Source organism: Ranitomeya variabilis, chromosome 2, assembly GCF_051348905.1.
Source record: "Ranitomeya variabilis isolate aRanVar5 chromosome 2, aRanVar5.hap1, whole genome shotgun sequence".
Lineage (NCBI taxonomy): Eukaryota > Metazoa > Chordata > Amphibia > Anura > Dendrobatidae > Ranitomeya > Ranitomeya variabilis.
This window is the reverse complement of record NC_135233.1, coordinates 452,019,312-452,037,137: the sequence shown is the minus strand read 5'-3', so window position 1 is coordinate 452,037,137 and position 17,826 is coordinate 452,019,312. Positions and strand designations below refer to the sequence as shown.

The 17,826-nt window shown below is 42.4% G+C and overlaps 1 protein-coding gene across 1 annotated transcript in view; it reads left to right on the top strand.

Moving 5' to 3' along the window:
* The window catches only part of LOC143806581 (F-actin-uncapping protein LRRC16A-like), a 68,250-nt gene that overhangs the window by 29,954 nt on the left and 20,470 nt on the right, over window positions 1-17,826 (top strand). The window contains exons 6-16 of the mRNA XM_077287277.1: window positions 4,227-4,321; window positions 4,998-5,068; window positions 6,243-6,316; window positions 7,535-7,610; window positions 8,210-8,298; window positions 11,123-11,217; window positions 13,336-13,422; window positions 14,486-14,595; window positions 15,321-15,398; window positions 15,502-15,578; window positions 16,422-16,526. Of these exons, the coding sequence (XP_077143392.1) occupies window positions 4,227-4,321; window positions 4,998-5,068; window positions 6,243-6,316; window positions 7,535-7,610; window positions 8,210-8,298; window positions 11,123-11,217; window positions 13,336-13,422; window positions 14,486-14,595; window positions 15,321-15,398; window positions 15,502-15,578; window positions 16,422-16,526 (957 nt within the window). The remainder of the gene's footprint in view (window positions 1-4,226; window positions 4,322-4,997; window positions 5,069-6,242; window positions 6,317-7,534; window positions 7,611-8,209; window positions 8,299-11,122; window positions 11,218-13,335; window positions 13,423-14,485; window positions 14,596-15,320; window positions 15,399-15,501; window positions 15,579-16,421; window positions 16,527-17,826) is intronic.

Below are 17,826 nucleotides of genomic sequence, written 5' to 3'. Positions count from 1 at the left end.
GTGTCAACTGGCTTTGGACCTTGTATGGACTCTATGGACAGTTCTTGGTCATGTCCCTATGCTTGTCGTTGCCTCTTCTCTGTGCGTGCATCCATAGATGGAGTAGCGACCCTGGGAGCTCTGACATCATGTCAACTGGCTTTTGACCTTGTAAAGACTCTTCAGGATCTTAGCTGAGGGTCTGTCGGACACGGCTGAAGAACATAGGACTGCTCTCGGATATCTCCCTACGCTTGTCGTTACCTCCTCTCTGCGTGCATCCACAGATGGAGTAGCGACCTTGGGAGCTCGAACGTAACATCTACCATTATCTCGGCGAGTCAGCGGAAGGGTGAGGCCCTGTAATGTGCACCATCTTGGGGTAATTGGTGGGAGTGTTCTGTTTGCTATTGTGTGCTGTGGTTCAATAAAGTATTGCCACACTGTTTTACCTTAACCCTGTGTTGTCTGTGTTGTGTATTGCCCACTGGGAGATAGAGCGGGCATTCAGTGGTATGAGCCGTGGTCCATGCAGTCTTGCTAAAGACAGCCAGGCCAGCGGACGAGAGCACCCACTGACCCTGTTTCTCCACAACCCTCTTACTAGAGTGGTCGATTATGTTCCCCACTCAAAAGGTCGGGAAAAGTTTGACCCATCCTGGACCTCAAACTTCGAATAATTTGTTATGAAGATTCGGCAGAAAACGGTGGCAGCAATGGAAGTACTCTGCTGTGCTCCACTTGTCTCTGTGGGTCACTCAGGTTTCAGATGGTGAACTCTGAGATCCTCCCTTAACCATGGGAGATCCTTTCTTCTGGTTTAATGGCTAGTAGTGGCTACCGATTCCAGTCTTTTGGGCTGGAGAGTGTCACCACACTGTTCTAAGCCGCTGATCAACTCGGGAACTCCCTATCAATGTTTTTTTGAGATCCGAGAGATACGGTTAGCCTTACAGCAGTCTGTAGCTGTCTCCTGGCGGTCACCCCATTCGAAGTCTATCAGGATAACGCCACGGCCATGGCGTACATCGATCATCAAGGGGTTACCCGCAGCGGGGCGGCCATAACTTAGGCCGCTCACATTCCCTGATAGGCAGAGGTTGATCACTCGCTGATCTTGGCGGTGCAAGAAAACTGGATGGCAGGCTTCCTCAGCTGCCTGGGTCTTGCCTCAGGTGAGTGGGATCTCCATCCAGAAGTCCTCCAACAGATCTGCCTTTGCTGGGGATATCAGGAGGTAGATCATATGGCGTCAAGACTGAATGCCAAAGTTCTCGAGCTCATAGTTCGATCTCGAGACCCAAAAGCCATCGCAGTACATGCTCTGGTTCTCCGTCGTTCTAGTTCCGTTTCCCTCTTCCGCTTCTTCCGAGAGCCTTTAGGTACAGAAAGGATCCCAGTGATTTTGGGCGATCCGGACTGACCACGTCAGACGTTGTTTGCAGAACTAGTCCCATTCATCGCCGTCTTTTCTGGCAATTGCTGGATCGTCCAGATCCGCTCTCCAAGAACTGCTTTGTCACCGGATCCCAGTGGTCCCGTATTTCTCAACTTGGCCATTGAATGCTGGGTTCTGACCCAGGTGGGGCTCTCATAACTAGTTGTCAGCGACTTGTGCTTGTAACTCCGCCTCAGTACGCTTTTTGCTTGGGGCAGGAAACTCGGACGCCTTCTGCAGCGCCCCAGAGTCCTGGTCGTTGCAGTACTGACGCTCCGCCACTAAGGAGAGTGATGGTACGTCTGATGGCACTAAAGGAGTTCACCTGACCAGGTATCACAGTCACACATTACACTTCACACTCCGGCCACCAGGGGGAGCAAAGGGTTCTATGTATTAGGCCACTCCTCACACTCTGGTAAAACTGGGGGTTGGATAGGAAGTTAGGGAGAAGCTGACTGGTTTTGCCCAGGTAACATCTAGTGAGAGAAGAGCGTTGCTTGGGAAGATCCAGGGGGGTCCCTGTCAGGGGTGGGATCCTGGCAGAGGCCTAGCGAAAGGACAGATCGCTACGGAGCTGCGCCTGCACTTCATTGCCGCGGCATCTTAAGAAAGGACACAAAGCGAAGTATATTGTGGAGAAGTGAGAAACGAGATCACAGCACAAAGGCGATAGAACCAGTAGGAGTCGTGCCCCGAGATCGGCAACATCCTACTGAGGCGCATAGCCGGTGGCCGGAACGCCGAGGAAGTATTGGGCTCTACGCATTACTTCAAACCAACGGCAGGGCAGTTAATTTTAGGTTGGCTGCCTCACCTTAATCACCTAATGAAGACAACAGAGGCAATTGTGGGAGAGGGGCGTTTCTAGGGTCACTATAAAATAACTCCAGGCCTACCCCGTCATACGGGTGCGTCCTATCCATATCATCTGGGGGACGGAGAGAAAGAACAGAAACATACATGACAGTTGTGAGGACTATCCCCTGGTGCTCAGCAGGGAAGTACTACAACACCCAGGCGCTAGTAGGTAGGCACTGATTTCCACCTGCAAAGGGAACTCTGGATGTGCCTTCGGACCGGCCGGTCTCAGCCAGCCCTGTTAACAGTTCTCTGGATTGTGGATGCCGGAGCCTTCAGTAAAGAGGTAAAGGGACTGCAACCCTGTGTCCTCGTTATTTACTGTGACCTACACCACCACCTACACCTTTTATTGGGCGCCCCTTAGCAGGACCACGGACCGGGTCAGGCCACTGTGACATCCTCAGAACCGAGAGACCCGGATCCGAGTACCCCGCTGTCCTGCATCTGGGGGCCGCTCCACTTCCCCATATTATATTTTTTTTCTTCAAAGCAATCTGGATTCAAGCCAGGCGCTCTGCTTTCTGAAAGTCCAGATTTTGGCTTTTCCGGTCTTATTGCAACAGAACTGCAACTAAGGATTTCACGCAGGGAGTTTCACATGTAGTCCTTCCCTAGCACATACCGCTAGATGTTTGAGACCTTACCTGTTCCTGGGAGTCTTTCAGAAGACTCCCTTTGATCCCTGTCATGATGACCTTTACTGGCACGGAAGGTCGTTTTTTTTGCGGCGGTCACATCATTCAGGCGAGTTGTCGTAGCTGATCGCGCTGTCCTTTCAGATGTTTTTGTCCTTATTTCTGTCAAGGCAAAGTTGTCCTCAGGCCGTACCTGTCCCTTGTTGCCAAGGTGGTATCGCCTTCCACTGTTACGAGGACATTGTTCTTTTCTCGTCTTGTTCAGCTCCAGTTCACAAAGTGGAACTGATTCTCCATGCTCTGGACGAGGTGAGAGCTCTGAGAAGGTACGTATCGAGGATGGCATCCTTCTGAAGGTCAGATGCTTTATTCGGGCCATCTGATGGTCACAGGAAGGGTTTATCCGCTTTGTCGGCTATGATAGCCAGGTAGATTCATTCCACCATCCAGGAGCCCTTCCGTGTCAGAGGTTAGCCTTTCCCAATGGGGATCAAGGCACACTCCACTCGGTCGGTGGGTGTTTCATGGGCTATTCGGCATCAAGCGTTTGCGGAGCAGGTTTGCAAAGTGGCAACCTGGTCTAGCCTGAACACTTTCTCAAAGCATTACAATGTCCATACTTGGGCACCAGCAGATGAAGGCCTGGGTAGACGAATTTTGCAAGCAGCGGTAGTGCGTCTTTAGACAGCAGATGCCAGGAGTTTACTCTGTTACGTTATTTCCCACCCAGAGACTGCTTTGGGACGTCTCGCGATCCTGTGTCCCCCAATGTAACGAAGGAGAAACAGGGATTTTTGTGTACTCACCGTAAAATCCTTTTCTCCAAGCCATTCATTGGGAGACACAGCACCCACCCTGGAGGCCTGATAGCTATTATTGTTTTCTGATTTAACATGTTGTACCTATTGTTGATGATTATAATCTCCTACTACTTGGTCACTGAACTGGTTCTGTCTGGAGCCAGTGGGGGGTGTATACTGCAGAGGAGGAGCTAACCTTTTTTGTAGTCACTTAGTGTCAGCCTCCTAGTGGCACCAGCATACACCCACGCTCCTGTGTCCCCCAATGAGTGGCTTGGAGAAAAAGATTTTACTGTGAGTACACAAAAATCCCTGTTTTATCCCATGGGCCCCATTTTCACATATAAAACAACCCCTTTAATTCTGCATGTAGGAAGCAAATATATGTAGCCTTTCATTTCTTGCTTCTAAAACTAGCAATTCAAAGTAACATTAATATATTTAATCCGAAATGCTTCTTGCAAAACACATGTAAAGACCCTAAATATTTTTTTTGTATTTTTCTCTTAGAAAAATGATAAGGAAAAATCCAGACCTAAAAAGTCATTTCTTAGGGATTACTGATCTGCCAGAAAATCTTACAGAAAGTAACCAAGGACCTTGTGGTAAATGTACATTTTAATGAAATCATAAAATGTTTATTCGTCTCATGAAGAGGAATGTCATTAACGAGCTGACAAATCAAAAGTATAACTAAACATTAAAGTGTATTCAGGAATAAATACCTTTTATTTACTAACCTGTCACTCATTTCTTCCCAGCGCTAAGTCCCCCTCAGCAATCTCATGGCATTGTTTATGTCACATGAGCGCTGCAGCCTATCAGCAGTCACTGATGGGCTGCAGTCATCATTATTCCATGAGCCAGAACAGTCATTGATGATAATGAGAGTGCTGAAAACTCTTCCTGAAAGTGTGAAAATTGCAAAACTTTTATTTGTTCTTTTTTTTTTTTTAATACAGATTGTGATATGGAAAAATAAGCATTACTACAATTTAAAAAAAATGCATTTACAAAAAACTCTGCTTTAAACATTAAATAATTTTGGGTTTTGCATTAATTCCCTATGTGGCTGCAGTGTGTTTCCAACAGAGAGTGTATGGAGCAGTTGTCAGGCATCCGTTCAACCAATCAGTGCAGATTCACGCAGTCACAATGGTCAGCAAGTTATCACCATTACTGTCAATAAGTGATAATTTGCTTTAAATGGACGCCCCCTTTAAGTCATTTCCTGAGAATTACTACACAGTATGATATATGTTGGTTTTTTTTTGTTTATAGGAGGCTTTTCTGAAACATATGCTGCACTATGTGATTACAATGGATTTCTTATTCGAGAAGAAATACAGTGGGTACGTGTTATTTTTGTCGTAATAATATAATTTTTTGTGATCAAAGTTTTTTTTTTAAGGTTATAGTATTAATGATTCTTAGGGCGCTATCAAACGGTTGTATAAACTCGACCAAGATCGGATTGCAGTGCACAGACTGGCTGGCGGCTCTCCTGGCACAGAAATTCATGAAGTTGTCACACTTTGGTCGGGAGAGCTGTCAGCCAGTCTGTGTACTGCTTTCCAATCCCAGTACAATTTATACGTCTATGCCCTTAGGATAGGTTATCAGTCTGCAAACAGCGTTGGTCTGATCTACACCAATGTATTTCAGCTGTTGCCAAAATTTTCAGCTCTGCTCCTATTGATTTACCTAGTAGCTGATCTGCAGTTCTTGGAAGCTGCCACTACATAGTGTGCGGAGCTCTGCTGTTCCTTCTGTACATCCGGCCACCGCTGTAAGTGAAAACAGCTGATTGGTTGGGACAGGTCAGGTATTGGACCTACAGGTAAGAATAGGTGTTATAATACATGCCATAATATATGAAACATGCTATACCTGTTGCGTACCACCAGCAATGTTATTGTAGAAATTTTTTTAGGTCAACCAGAGGCAGACAAAGCTAAAAAAGCTAAAAAGAAGAATGTGGAGTCCTGCAGAAAGACCTGCGCTTTAGCTAGCAAGCAAGTGGGGGAGAGTAGATCCATCCTAAGCAACCAGTTGGTCGCTGCTGGATGAGACCAGCCCACCTTCATGAGTTTTGCCTCTACTAATATAGGATGAGGTTACTGCTACTGAGTTGAGTTTCGAGGCTTATTCCTGTACGTGGAGAGTGCATCCACCATAATGGCAAGGATTTGTATAGTATAAAGGCTTCTCCCTGAATTTCACAAAACACCCTGCAGTATAAAATATTTGAATATCCTGCAGCTTACACCAAGTTACGGTATGTGCATCTGAGTCTTTTTCATAATTTTTTTTTTTTAGCAGAAGCTGAGTGGAAACTCCCAAGTTTTTTGAGATTTGATGGAGGATTTTGGGAGTTTTTGGTCAATTTCTCTTTTGTTTCCGCTCCAAAAACTTCTTGAAAAACCATGTGTTTACAGAGTTTATTTTTTCTGTAAAATGAAAGGAAATTATCTGGATGAGGGCAATATTCTGCTTTTCATGTTGACAATTGTGTGCATTTTGCAGGATATTGATAACATATATCACAATCAGGAGTCTCGAGAGTTCAGAATATCAGATTTCATGCACTTGGATGCCAGGTAAGAATAAGAAATGTAATATTGTTTATGATCTGTGATGTTGATTTCTTGTATTTCTGACCACTGCGTCATTAAATATGAAATGTCTAACCCTTTACCTCTTTTTATGATGCATCTTTTTTTTTTTCCATCTCCACCTTTAAAGAGCCTTTTTCTTGTTTCCATCAATATAGCCATACAAGGATTTTTTGTTGTTGTGAAATTACATTATTTTTTTTTTGTATGGTGTTCACTGTGATCCGTCAAAACATGGAATCGCGCTCGGACCAATTCAGTGAGGCTGTGCACATGTCCAATTTTTTCCTTGGGAAAGTGGTCCGACAAAAAAAGATTGCAGCGCGCATAATTTGCCTCCGATCGGATGGCACTCGACCATTCATGTCTATGGGTCCGTGATGACATCCGAGTGTGGTCTGATTTTCATGGACAGACTGAATGGAGAAGATGGTGAAACTTCTTTTTTTTTATTTTTTTATTCATCACCTCTGAGAAAATCTGATCAGAGTGTGATTAGTAAAATCGGACCATTTTTCTCAGATGGAGAACACACGGTCGTCTGTACCTGCCTTAAGGCTACGTACAGATGGAGATTTTTGAGTAAACCGCATATTTGTACGAGTTTTTCTTTTACTGAAACAGTTTTGGGGTATGTTATTTGAACAAATAGTCCACGAGGATCATTTTCGCAATGACAATCCTTACCGTCATCAACAATGAGCATTACTGCTACCCAGCGGCCGCTCTCGTGAAAGCCATACACAGAGCAGTACTATTGAGTTGTAATTAGTGATGAGCGAGCGTGCTCGGATAAGGCGTTACCTAAGCATGCTCATGTGCTAATAGAGTGTCTTCAGCGTGCTCGAATAATATGTTTGAGTCCCCGCGGCTGTTCGACACCCGCCACACATGCAGGGATTTCCTGTTTGTTATGCAATCTCTGCATGTGTTGTGGCTGTCGAACAGCCGTGAGACATGCAGCCGCGGGGACTCGAACATATTATTCAAGCACGCCGAAGACACTCTATTAGAACATGAGCATGCTCAGATAACGCCCTGTCCGAGCACACTCTGTCATCATCACTAGTTGTAATTATTGCTACAAGCAACATTTACAGATTCTGCCAACATTAAGGATAATTTTTAGTGGGCAATTATCGCTATGGGAAAAATACTCATATTAATGCCGTTCCATTGGCAAAATTTCATTTTTTATTTTAGTGATGTCGCGCTGGCAGTAGCTTCATTGTCATTCAACCAATGGTTCACAAAACTTCATTGCAAAGATTTCCGCCTGGTAAGTGTAAAAACAGAGATCAGTTTAAAAAAAAAAAAAAAATGGACTAAAAAACGGATCATTACTGGACACATGAACATAGCCTAAAGAGAGATGGTGCCTTCCCAATAAGCATCTTGTTCAAACCTTGCACTGATGAAGGGCAAAGGCTCCAAAACAGCTGTCCACAGATGGCTGTCTGCAGATCCCTTGTCAAGTTGCAAAGATTTGGACATTGATTTACCCATATAGGTTTCACTATTGAAAGAGTTTTCTTTTCTTCTAGTAAAAAGCTAATTTTCATTTTTCCCTTTGGACCCATACACAACTGGTCTCCCTAATGAGAGACTGTCCTCTCTTGCCCATAGGATTACTTGGCAGTCCGAGAAATGTAACATTTCTGAAATATGATTATTACTTTGCTTTTTTTACTGGACTAAGATTAACCTTTTTATTATATATTTCTATAGCGTAAAGGGTTTACTATTGCAATAAATGAGATCAATGTTACTGAGCGTCGTATGTGCAGAAAGTAATAATCATCATTTTCTAGCATGCAGCTGTTGGTGGTTCTGGTGGAAAGAAGCCCCTATTCTTATTATTACTTTTTTTTTAATTAGAGACCGGAGATTTCTGAACAAATGTTATATGTGTTAGGAAGGTCTAAGAAAATTGAAGAACTAGTTTTGGAGAACTGTGGAATAAAATGGTAAGAATGTTATAAATTGCTAAAAAGTACAGTAAAAAAAGAAGCCTGAGGAATAAACTTAATAATGTAATTACTTTACAAAATGTAGCCCGCCGGCATCTGATAGCCAAGTGATCTGTCCATTTCAAGGAGTTTTCTTATAAAGGCACATGATTTCTTTAGAGGCACAGAGAATAGAATGGAGAGAAAATAGCAAAGTATATCTCTCACTCTTGTGGATCAAATAAGTATGGTTGTGTTCTGTGGATGTGTATCCGATGTAGCAAAGCCAGTTAGGACTGGGTTTATTCCTAGCACTGCAGGCTTGATTAGATGCACCTGGCTTTTTTTTTAACTAAGAACCAAGGCCTGGGTTCGCTAGGTGGGTCAGTCTGCTGGATGTTTAGCAGAGTCAAGTGTGCGGCTGGTGAGTGACCAGCCAAAACGTGAGCTGTAGGTGGGAGAGAGACATAGCAGTGTCTCTCTCTGAATGAAGACTGCATGGGTCAGCCAGGAAAGCTGAGCAGTCTGTGTGTTGGAGCTGCAGAGAACCGTGTGGAAGATGCAGCCTGTTCAGTGTGAACTGTGCCCAGAGTTTAACACTTCTGTTGAGCGATGGAAGCTGCTGGTGCGCAAGCTGAAAGGGATACCGAGACTGGTGGAATCGTGCCTCTTCTGAGCATGAAGTTTGCCCCTGGAGAAAACACCGTAATCCGTTTAGATGATCCTGCACTGACATATATGTGCCTGCTGAATGAACTGTTTAGTTGCTGTGACATTTTTGTGCCCAGAAGAGGTTGTTTTTGGTTTTGAATCCTTTTGGAGTTTTATGAAAGCAATAAAACTGCACCTGTTTGGTCCAAACCACATTGTCTGTGTGAACGCTACATAATACCTACCTGAAAGAGTGAATCCTCACACCAGTTATACGCTGTGTAATCATGAGGTCACCTCTGCAGCTTATCAACAAAGACTGGGGGCAGCACTGAGGAGGCATCACTGGACCTGTGGAGGGGGGGAGTAAGGGTATGTGTGCACATGGTGTCATTTTAGACATGTGTAACCCCATAGAGTTTTTCAAGCGGAAGACACTTCAGACAATGCTGGCCTTTTTTTTTTTTTTTCCTGTGAAGCATTTTTACCAGTGTATTTTCGGTCAAGTTTGGCCGTCGGCTTTTTTTCTTTTTTTTTTACTTGTATTGAATAAGTTAATGAACGTGAAGAATGGTTAAAGGAAGTGCAAAAGACTGAACATATGCACAGCAAATCATTTTTACACTGTTATGCATATGTTTATCCTTTGTAATGTTTATGTAACGCTATTTCAGGTGGGTGACGGAGCATATCCACCTGAAAAGGAGTTGTGTGCATATAACCTAAGGGCTCATTCAAATGTCAATTTTTCTTGTACAAGTTATATTTATGTGTTTCACAGATAGAACTCGCACCTATTATAGTCTGTTATATCCATGTATTTTTCCTCATGGTGGTAACTCTGATTTTATTATTGTTATCTATCTATCTGGAGCGCCCCCAGACGCAGGGCCGCGGGGTACTCGGTACCGGGCCTCCCTGTCCCAGTCCTGGGGTTGTCACGGTGGCTAGACCCGGTCCGTGACCCTGCTAAGGGGCGTCCAAAGAAAGATGAGATGATGGTGCGTGGTGCAGGTCGCGATGAATAACGAGGACACAGGGTTGCAGTCTCTTTACCTCTTTACTGAAGGCTTCAGGATCCACAATCCAGAGCAATGCTAACAGGGCTGGCTGAGACCGGCCGGTCCGAAGGCACATCCAGAGTTCCCCTTGCAGGTGGAAATCAGTGCCTACCTTCTAGCGCCTGTGTGTTGTAGTACCTCCCTGCTGAGCACCACGGGATAGTCCTCACAACTGTTGTGTCTGTTTCTGATGTTCTTCTCTCACAACTCGTATCTATTCTGATGTTCTTCTCCGTCCCCCAGATGATATGGATAGGACGCACCCGTATGACGGGTAGGCCTGGAGTTCTTCCGGGACCCTAGAGTCGCCCCTCTCCCACAATTGCCCCCTATGTCTGCTTAGGTGATTTAGGTGAGACAGCCAACCTAAAATTAACTGTCCTGCCGCTGTTTGAAGTAATGCTTGGAGCCCAATACTTCCGGCCACCGGCTACGCGCCTCAGTAGGATGCTGCCTCGATCTTACGGCACAACTCCTACTGGCTTTATCTCCTTTTTGCTGCGATCTCGTTTCTCACTTCTCCACAGTAAACCTCGCTTCTTTTCCTTTCTTAGGATGCCGCCGCAACGGGTGCAGGCACGGCTCCGTAACGTTCTGTTCTGTTCGCTAGGCCTCTGTCAGGATCCCACCCCTGACAGAGACCCCCCTGAATCTTCCCCCGCAACACCCTCTGCCACAGGATGTTGCCTGGTTCCAAACCAGTCAACTTCTGACTAACTTCCTATCCAGCCCCCAGTTTTACCAGATTGTGAGGAGTGGCCTAATACATAGTACCCTTTGCTCCCCCTGGTGGCCAGAATGTGAAGTGTAAAGTGTGACTGTGATACCTGGTCAGGTGAACTCCTTAAGTGCCATCAGACGTACCATCACTCCCCTTAGTGGCGGAGCAACAGTACTGCAACGACCAGGAACAAAAAGCAGCACCAAAAGAAAACAAAGGGTGCAAAAAATCCTTCCAGGTATATACCAAACCTCATGCAATAGTCCAGAAAAATGAAGGCAGCACTCCAATAGAAAAAATAAAAGTGGTTTATTGGCCCATGTGCGACGTTTCAGTCCAGGATGTGGACCTTTCTCAAGCCATCTATCTATCTATCATCTGTCTGATAACATTTCTCTTTTGTTTACAGTGAATTTGCCATCAAGATGGCTCAGACACTTGATAGCAATGTCAGCACTATGCTCCATACCATAAATCTTTCTGGAAATCAAATAGAAGATAGAGGTAGATTAAAGCATGTATAAGTGTATTTGTAGTGTATGTGTGTTTATATACAGTTAGGTCCATATATATTTGGACAGAGACAACATTTTTCTAATTTTGGTTATAGACATTACCACAATGAATTTTAAACAAAGCAATTCAGATGCAGTTAAAGTTCAGACTTTCAGCTTTCATTTGAGGGTATCTACATTAAAATTGGATGAAGGGTTTAGGAGTTTCAACTCCTTAACATGTGCCACTCTGTTTTTAAAGGGACCAAAAGTAATTGGACAGATTCAATAATTTTAAATAAAATGTTCATTTTTAGTACTTGGTTAAAAACCCTTTGTTGGCAATGACTGCCTGAAGTCTTGAACTGATGGACATCACCAGACGCTGTGTTTCCTCCTTTTTGATGCTCTGCCAGGCCTTCACTGCGGTGGTTTTCAGTTGCTGTTTGTTTGTGGGCCTTTCTGTCTGAAGTTTAGTCTATAACAAGTGAAATGCATGCTCAATTGGGTTGAGATCAGGTGACTGACTTGGCCATTCAAGAATATTCCACTTCTTTGCTTTAATAAACTCCTGAGTTGCTTTGGCTTTATGTTTTGGGTCATTGTCCATCTGTAGTATGAAACGACGACCAATCAGTTTGGCTGCATTTGGCTGGATCTGAGCACACAGTATGTCTCTGAATACATCAGAATTCATTCAGCTGTTTCTGTCCTGTGTCACATCATCAATAAACACTAGTGACCCAGTGCCACTGGCAGCCATGCATGCCCAAGCCATCAGACTGCCTCCGCTGTGTTTTACAGATGATGTGGTATGCTTTGGATCATGAGCTGTACCACGCCTTCGCCATACTTTTCTCTTTCCATCATTCTGGTAGAGGATGATCTTGGTTTCATCTGTCCAAAGAATGTTCTTCCAGAACTGTGCTGGCTTTTTTAGATGTTTTTTAGCAAAGTCCAGTCTAGCCTTTTCATTCTTGATGCTTATGAGTGGCTTGCACCGTGCAGTGAACCCTCTGTATTTAGTTTCATGCAGTCTTCTCTTTATGGTAGATTTGGATATTGATACGCCGACCTCCGGGAGAGTGTTGGTCACTTGGTTGGCTGTTGTGAAGGGGTTTCTCTTCACCATGGAGATTATTCTGCGATCATCCACCACTGTTGTCTTCCGTGGGCGCCCAGGTCTTTTTGCATTGATGAGTTCACCAGTGCTTTCTTTCTTTCTCAGGATGTACCAAACTGTAGATTTTGCCACTCCTAATATTGTAGCAATTTCTCGGATGGGTTTTTCTGTTTTCGCAGCTTAAGGATGGCTTGTTTCACCTGCATGGAGAGCTCCTTTGACCACATGTTTACTTCACAGCAAAACTTTCCAAATGCAAGCACCACACCTCAAATCAACTCCAGGCCTTTTATCTGCTTAATTGAGAATTACATAACGAAGGGATTGCCCACACCTGTCCATGAAATAGCCTTGGAGTCAATTGTCCAATTACTTATGATCCCTTTAAAAACAGGGTGGCACATGTTAAGGAGCTGAAACTCCTAAACCCTTCATCCAATTTTAATGTGGATACCCTCAAATGAAAGCTGAAAGTCTGAACTTCAACTGCATCTGAATTGCTTTGTTTAAAATTCATTGTGGTAATGTCTATAACCAAAATTAGAAAAATGTTGTCTCTGTCCAAATATATATGGACCTAACTGTACGTGTGCAAATCTGTGTGATATGTGTTATGTGCATAATGTGTCTGTACATCTGTGGATGTATATGTGCGTATTAGTGTTGAGCGAACATGCTCGCCATTCGAGTGATAATCGGGGTACCCGGGTTCGCATCGAGTATCGTGGGTGCTTTGCTGGCCATGCTCGAGTCCTCGCCCCCATGTTTCACCCGTTATTAGACAGCCAATAAACATGCGGGGATTGCTCAGCACTAGTGTGTATGTGTGCGCGTGTGTATATACAGTAGATGTTTCACAAATGGATGCAAGTTTAGAGGCCTACCTACAGTGTTTATAATGTCTCAAATTTAAGGACCTCACTGTAAAACCATTTGTAAAGAAAAAATTAGGGTGTTAATCATGTAATTATGCAATAATTCAATTTTGTGTTGTTTTCTCATAAGGACTTGCAGCAATTAGCCAACATTTTAAACAACGTCAACAAGTTTTACGACATCTCAGCCTTTCAAGAATTTCAATATCAGTAAAAGGTAATCAAAAGGTGTATATATATATATATATATACAGTATATATATATACATATACATACATACACATATATATATATACGGTATATATGCACAGGTATATGTACACGAAAGTGAATAAAAGAATTTGGGATCCTAAAGGAATGTGTCGTCAGATTTTTACAATGAAAACTGCATATATTATTAATTAGATCTCTTAGACCTGGTCAGGCTGGTGTACTTACAGTGAAAATCCATTTCAGAATGGCTCAATATCCACCCATCTAGTCTGAGTGACAGTCACTCAGTGTCCCTCCTCTCTGCTGAGATCTCACACTGCTCAGTACAAGCTGCAGCTGTCAGTCAGACTGGGTGGGTAGTTAAAGACTGAAAAGACTTGTACTCATCAGCTAGGAGTATGTCATTCTATAGCTGCAGTCATAAAATGCTCATCTTAGTGTCAGGATTATACATTCTGGCACGGATTTCCAATGTAAGTGACCAGGCTCATCAGGTCTAAGAGAAGTATTTAATAATATGTACAGTTTGTATTGTGAAATTTGATAAGAAATCCACCTTTAAGGCCACATGCGCCCAGCACTATTAGGGAGCCAGGCTGCTAATTGGAAAGTCCCAAGACTAAGGCAGGAATTAAATCGAAACTATGGAAATGTACTATTATGTTATTATTACTATTATTCTTATGTGTCCTACTGCTCTATACCTCCATCACTTTAGGCATGAGTGATTTAGATTTAGGTATGAATTATTATGATTTATTATTATAGCGCCATTTCTTCCACGGCGCTTTACATGTGAATTACATATAAATTAGTGAGAAGGAATTCTGGTCATGTCTATTACATGAGGGAAATAACACTGACATGTCCTGTAGCGGAGCAAAACCAGATCAACGTGAGACCAAGGAACTTTTGGGATTGGAGCCATGGGATTTAAAAGATAAGTACAACATTTGGGATTATCAGGCTATTCAGAAGATTTTGTTCTTTTGTCATTTGTTTAGGAAAAAATTGTTTAAAATCGTATTTTATTACAAACACAATGTTGTTTTTTTTTACTTTCTAGGTATTAGCAGCTTATTTCAGTCCCTTACTTTCAATGGATCATTGAGCAATTCTCTGATCCATCTTGATCTGTCTGGCAATCCTGGCATTTTTGCCACAGAAGATTCCTCTGTAAGTTATAATTATTCATTGCCTACATTATTATTATTATTATCATTTATATAATTATTTGTTATTATTATTATTATTATCTAACTAACTGGTTTGTCATAAAAAAAAAATAACATAACTTACAGCTCTCAGGATGTAGCAACACAAAAATGACTTTTGTCCCCATAATAACATGTATTTATATTACAAAAATGTAAAACATAAAATAAATCCCCACATAATTGATATTGTGGCATTTGCACCAACCCATAGAATAAACTTGTTATTTTTACAGTACAATATATGGCGTCAAATGAAAACTTTTTAAAGAAGAAAGGCAGAATTACAATTTTTTAAGTCGACCCTCCCAGAAAATGTTAAAGAGTAACCTGTCTTGACATGAAGATAAGCAAGTGGATTTCTCTAATAACTCTAATAAGAAATATTACAAAGTTTCTCATTTTCACCTGTATTATGATTGATTGAAAAATAAAATGACAGATTTTAATAGAAATATAAAAAAAATATAAATGTAAGATGAATATAATATGTATAAATATATATTGATCTATATATTATATATTTAATGCGTGCATAAAATGAGATAGGGGTGATGAGTGTGTGGGAGCCATGCTCGAAATATCCAGCACAGGTGACTGACTTCAACCAAACCTATAATAGACACACAAAGTAAAGCAAATCAATTTATATTTCACTAATACACTGTTTTTTTTTTCTCATTTTAGAATTTATGTAACTTTTTAATTCACTGCTCTTCACTTTGTCATCTTAACCTTTCTGACACAGGCTGCGCGCTCGATTCTGTAAGTATAGACTGGCTGCTCGTGCTGATTTCTTACCATTTGTAGAGGGTGGAATACTTTACATTTTCAATGAATATAATATGTATTTTTTCATTTATTTTAGCTTTTTGAATCCTTGCTTCATGGTTGCTGCCACAGCTTAAGTTATCTGAATGCTGCAAGAAATGTGTATTCACACAGGTAATCTGACAATGTTGACGGAATCTTCAGATTTTCTGGGCCATCGGGCGTCGTGGAAATAATAACCCTGATCGATATGTTGGTCCAAAGCTTCCACCAGTCACTGTAGACCTATAAGGCTCATGTATAGAGTCCAACCAATATAGGAAAGATTTTACAGCGTATAGTGCAGATTTGAGCTGACCTTTGATGTGATGTGGTCATAAATCTGCTGAGAAGGGCTCAGAAAAAGTCGTAGAAAAGAATGACAAAGTCTGCCTCAGAACGAGCTCACTGACGGATTCTCAGTCTGCAGCCGGCAATGTGCAGAGAGAAAGCCTATAACAGTCAAATGATGCAAAATTCTTGAATACACCAAATTGGAAAAATAAATTTTATCTTATATTTAATACTTTTAAGTTAGAGAAACAGGAAAAAAATTTTAAAAAATATTTGGTATTGCCAAAATTGAACTTACCAGGAGAATCATATTGACAGATTATTTTTACTGCACATTAATCATCTAAAAACAAAACCCAAAAAGCAATCTGAGACCCATGGAGTTATATTGTGAAAGTGACCTCCGTCCACACTGAAGGTGCAGGTCACAATTAAGGTCATGGCAGAAGATGGCGCCCAGTAAATATTGTAATACACTCTATATATGCACATTACTGGAGACCTCTAGGCTGAGCCTAACCAGACGTGCAGCCATGACAGGCCTCAAGCCTTGGTTAGGCCTCTGGCTGCTATGGCTAGTCCTTGTTATGCATCTAAGACCAGGGACCTTTCACTGTAAGATTATATATGTTAAATTATTGGTTAACATCAACTGATTATTTCATCTTCTACTTCTTTTTGCAGAAAAATGAAAGACATCTCTCCTTCTATCACCAAGTTTCTAAGCCAGGCCTTTTCTCTCAAATATCTTATCCTATCTGGGACAAAACTACCAACACAAGCGTTAAGGTATTTGCATTGGTCTTCACCAGACTGTTCTCAAGATAAAAATGCTACCGTATGTAATTGCCTATTAGACCGCTTCCACGGTCTGACTATGGACTGCAGTGGGGGAATGGCCGCCGGTCTCCTGACCCAGACACAACAACCTCAAAGGTATCTATGAGACTGCACCGAAATCCAGACATCGTGGTTCATAATCAAACCGTGAATGTCTGACTTGTATGACCGGCCTTACTCTAAGTCAATTAAATTGTTTCCTTAAAGGGAAGTTGCCACTATGATAGAGATTCTTCAAATACCAATTATTACTCTATTATTTTTATTATTGCAACGTTGGCCATGATGCCTGTCACGTGGCCAAAGTTTGCTAGATGTCACTACTACATCACAGCGCATGCGGTCGTATTTCGACCTTGAGGGTACTGCGAAAGCGACAAACAAGTTGCAATAAAAACTGATTCAGTTGGACTTGCTTGTCGTCGATGCTGCACCCTCACTGATACCTAGAAAACTTTTGCTGTGCAACTCGTGTCACAACCAAAGTCATCTAGTAGTCCCAGCCTTAGAATAACTGGGATTTCCGGTACTCTGTGTGACTGCAGAGTCCTGAATTGTGGCAGTGTCGTAACTTAGAGCTCGCAAGCACCTAATGCAAAATTTCCAACAGGACCCCCAACTTTCCCAGGTTTTTAATAATATTGGTCTTCTTACATTGGCCAAAAGGATATTTTGGGTTCCTTAGGTTCTAGGGTTTGGGTGTGACTGCAACCCCTGCACATATTATAGTTATGCTCCTGACAGTGTGGAAGGCGCACACTGTCAGGACTCCTTAGTAATGCCAGATGAGAACCAACAGGTGGGTCATCTGCGCTGCTGATGGAGATCCGAAAATTTGTACAGGATACAAAGTAGACTTGGTGCAGTTTTATTATCAGCACGTTTTGAGGTCTTCATCAGGATAAAACCACATACAAAAGACAAAGCTTCATAGTAACAGACATTTTTTAATGCAAATTTTCAAGTTTACTTTCTATCCTATGTAATTCATCAGAATTCGCAGTGCAAGTGAGCCGTCACGTGACTGCAAGTATGTCATATCCATAGTTGGGGTCCTACACCGACTAGATCTAGTTTGCATGTGACTGCATAGATGCAAATCGCATGCTTCATGTGACCGCTCATTTGCATTGCGAATCTTGCGGAATCCTGACAGTGTGTACATTGCACACTGTCATGATTCCAGAATCTGCAGTTACCTACAGTGACTGCTTAAATTTGTCTAGAGCCTTGAAACCACCTTTAAACC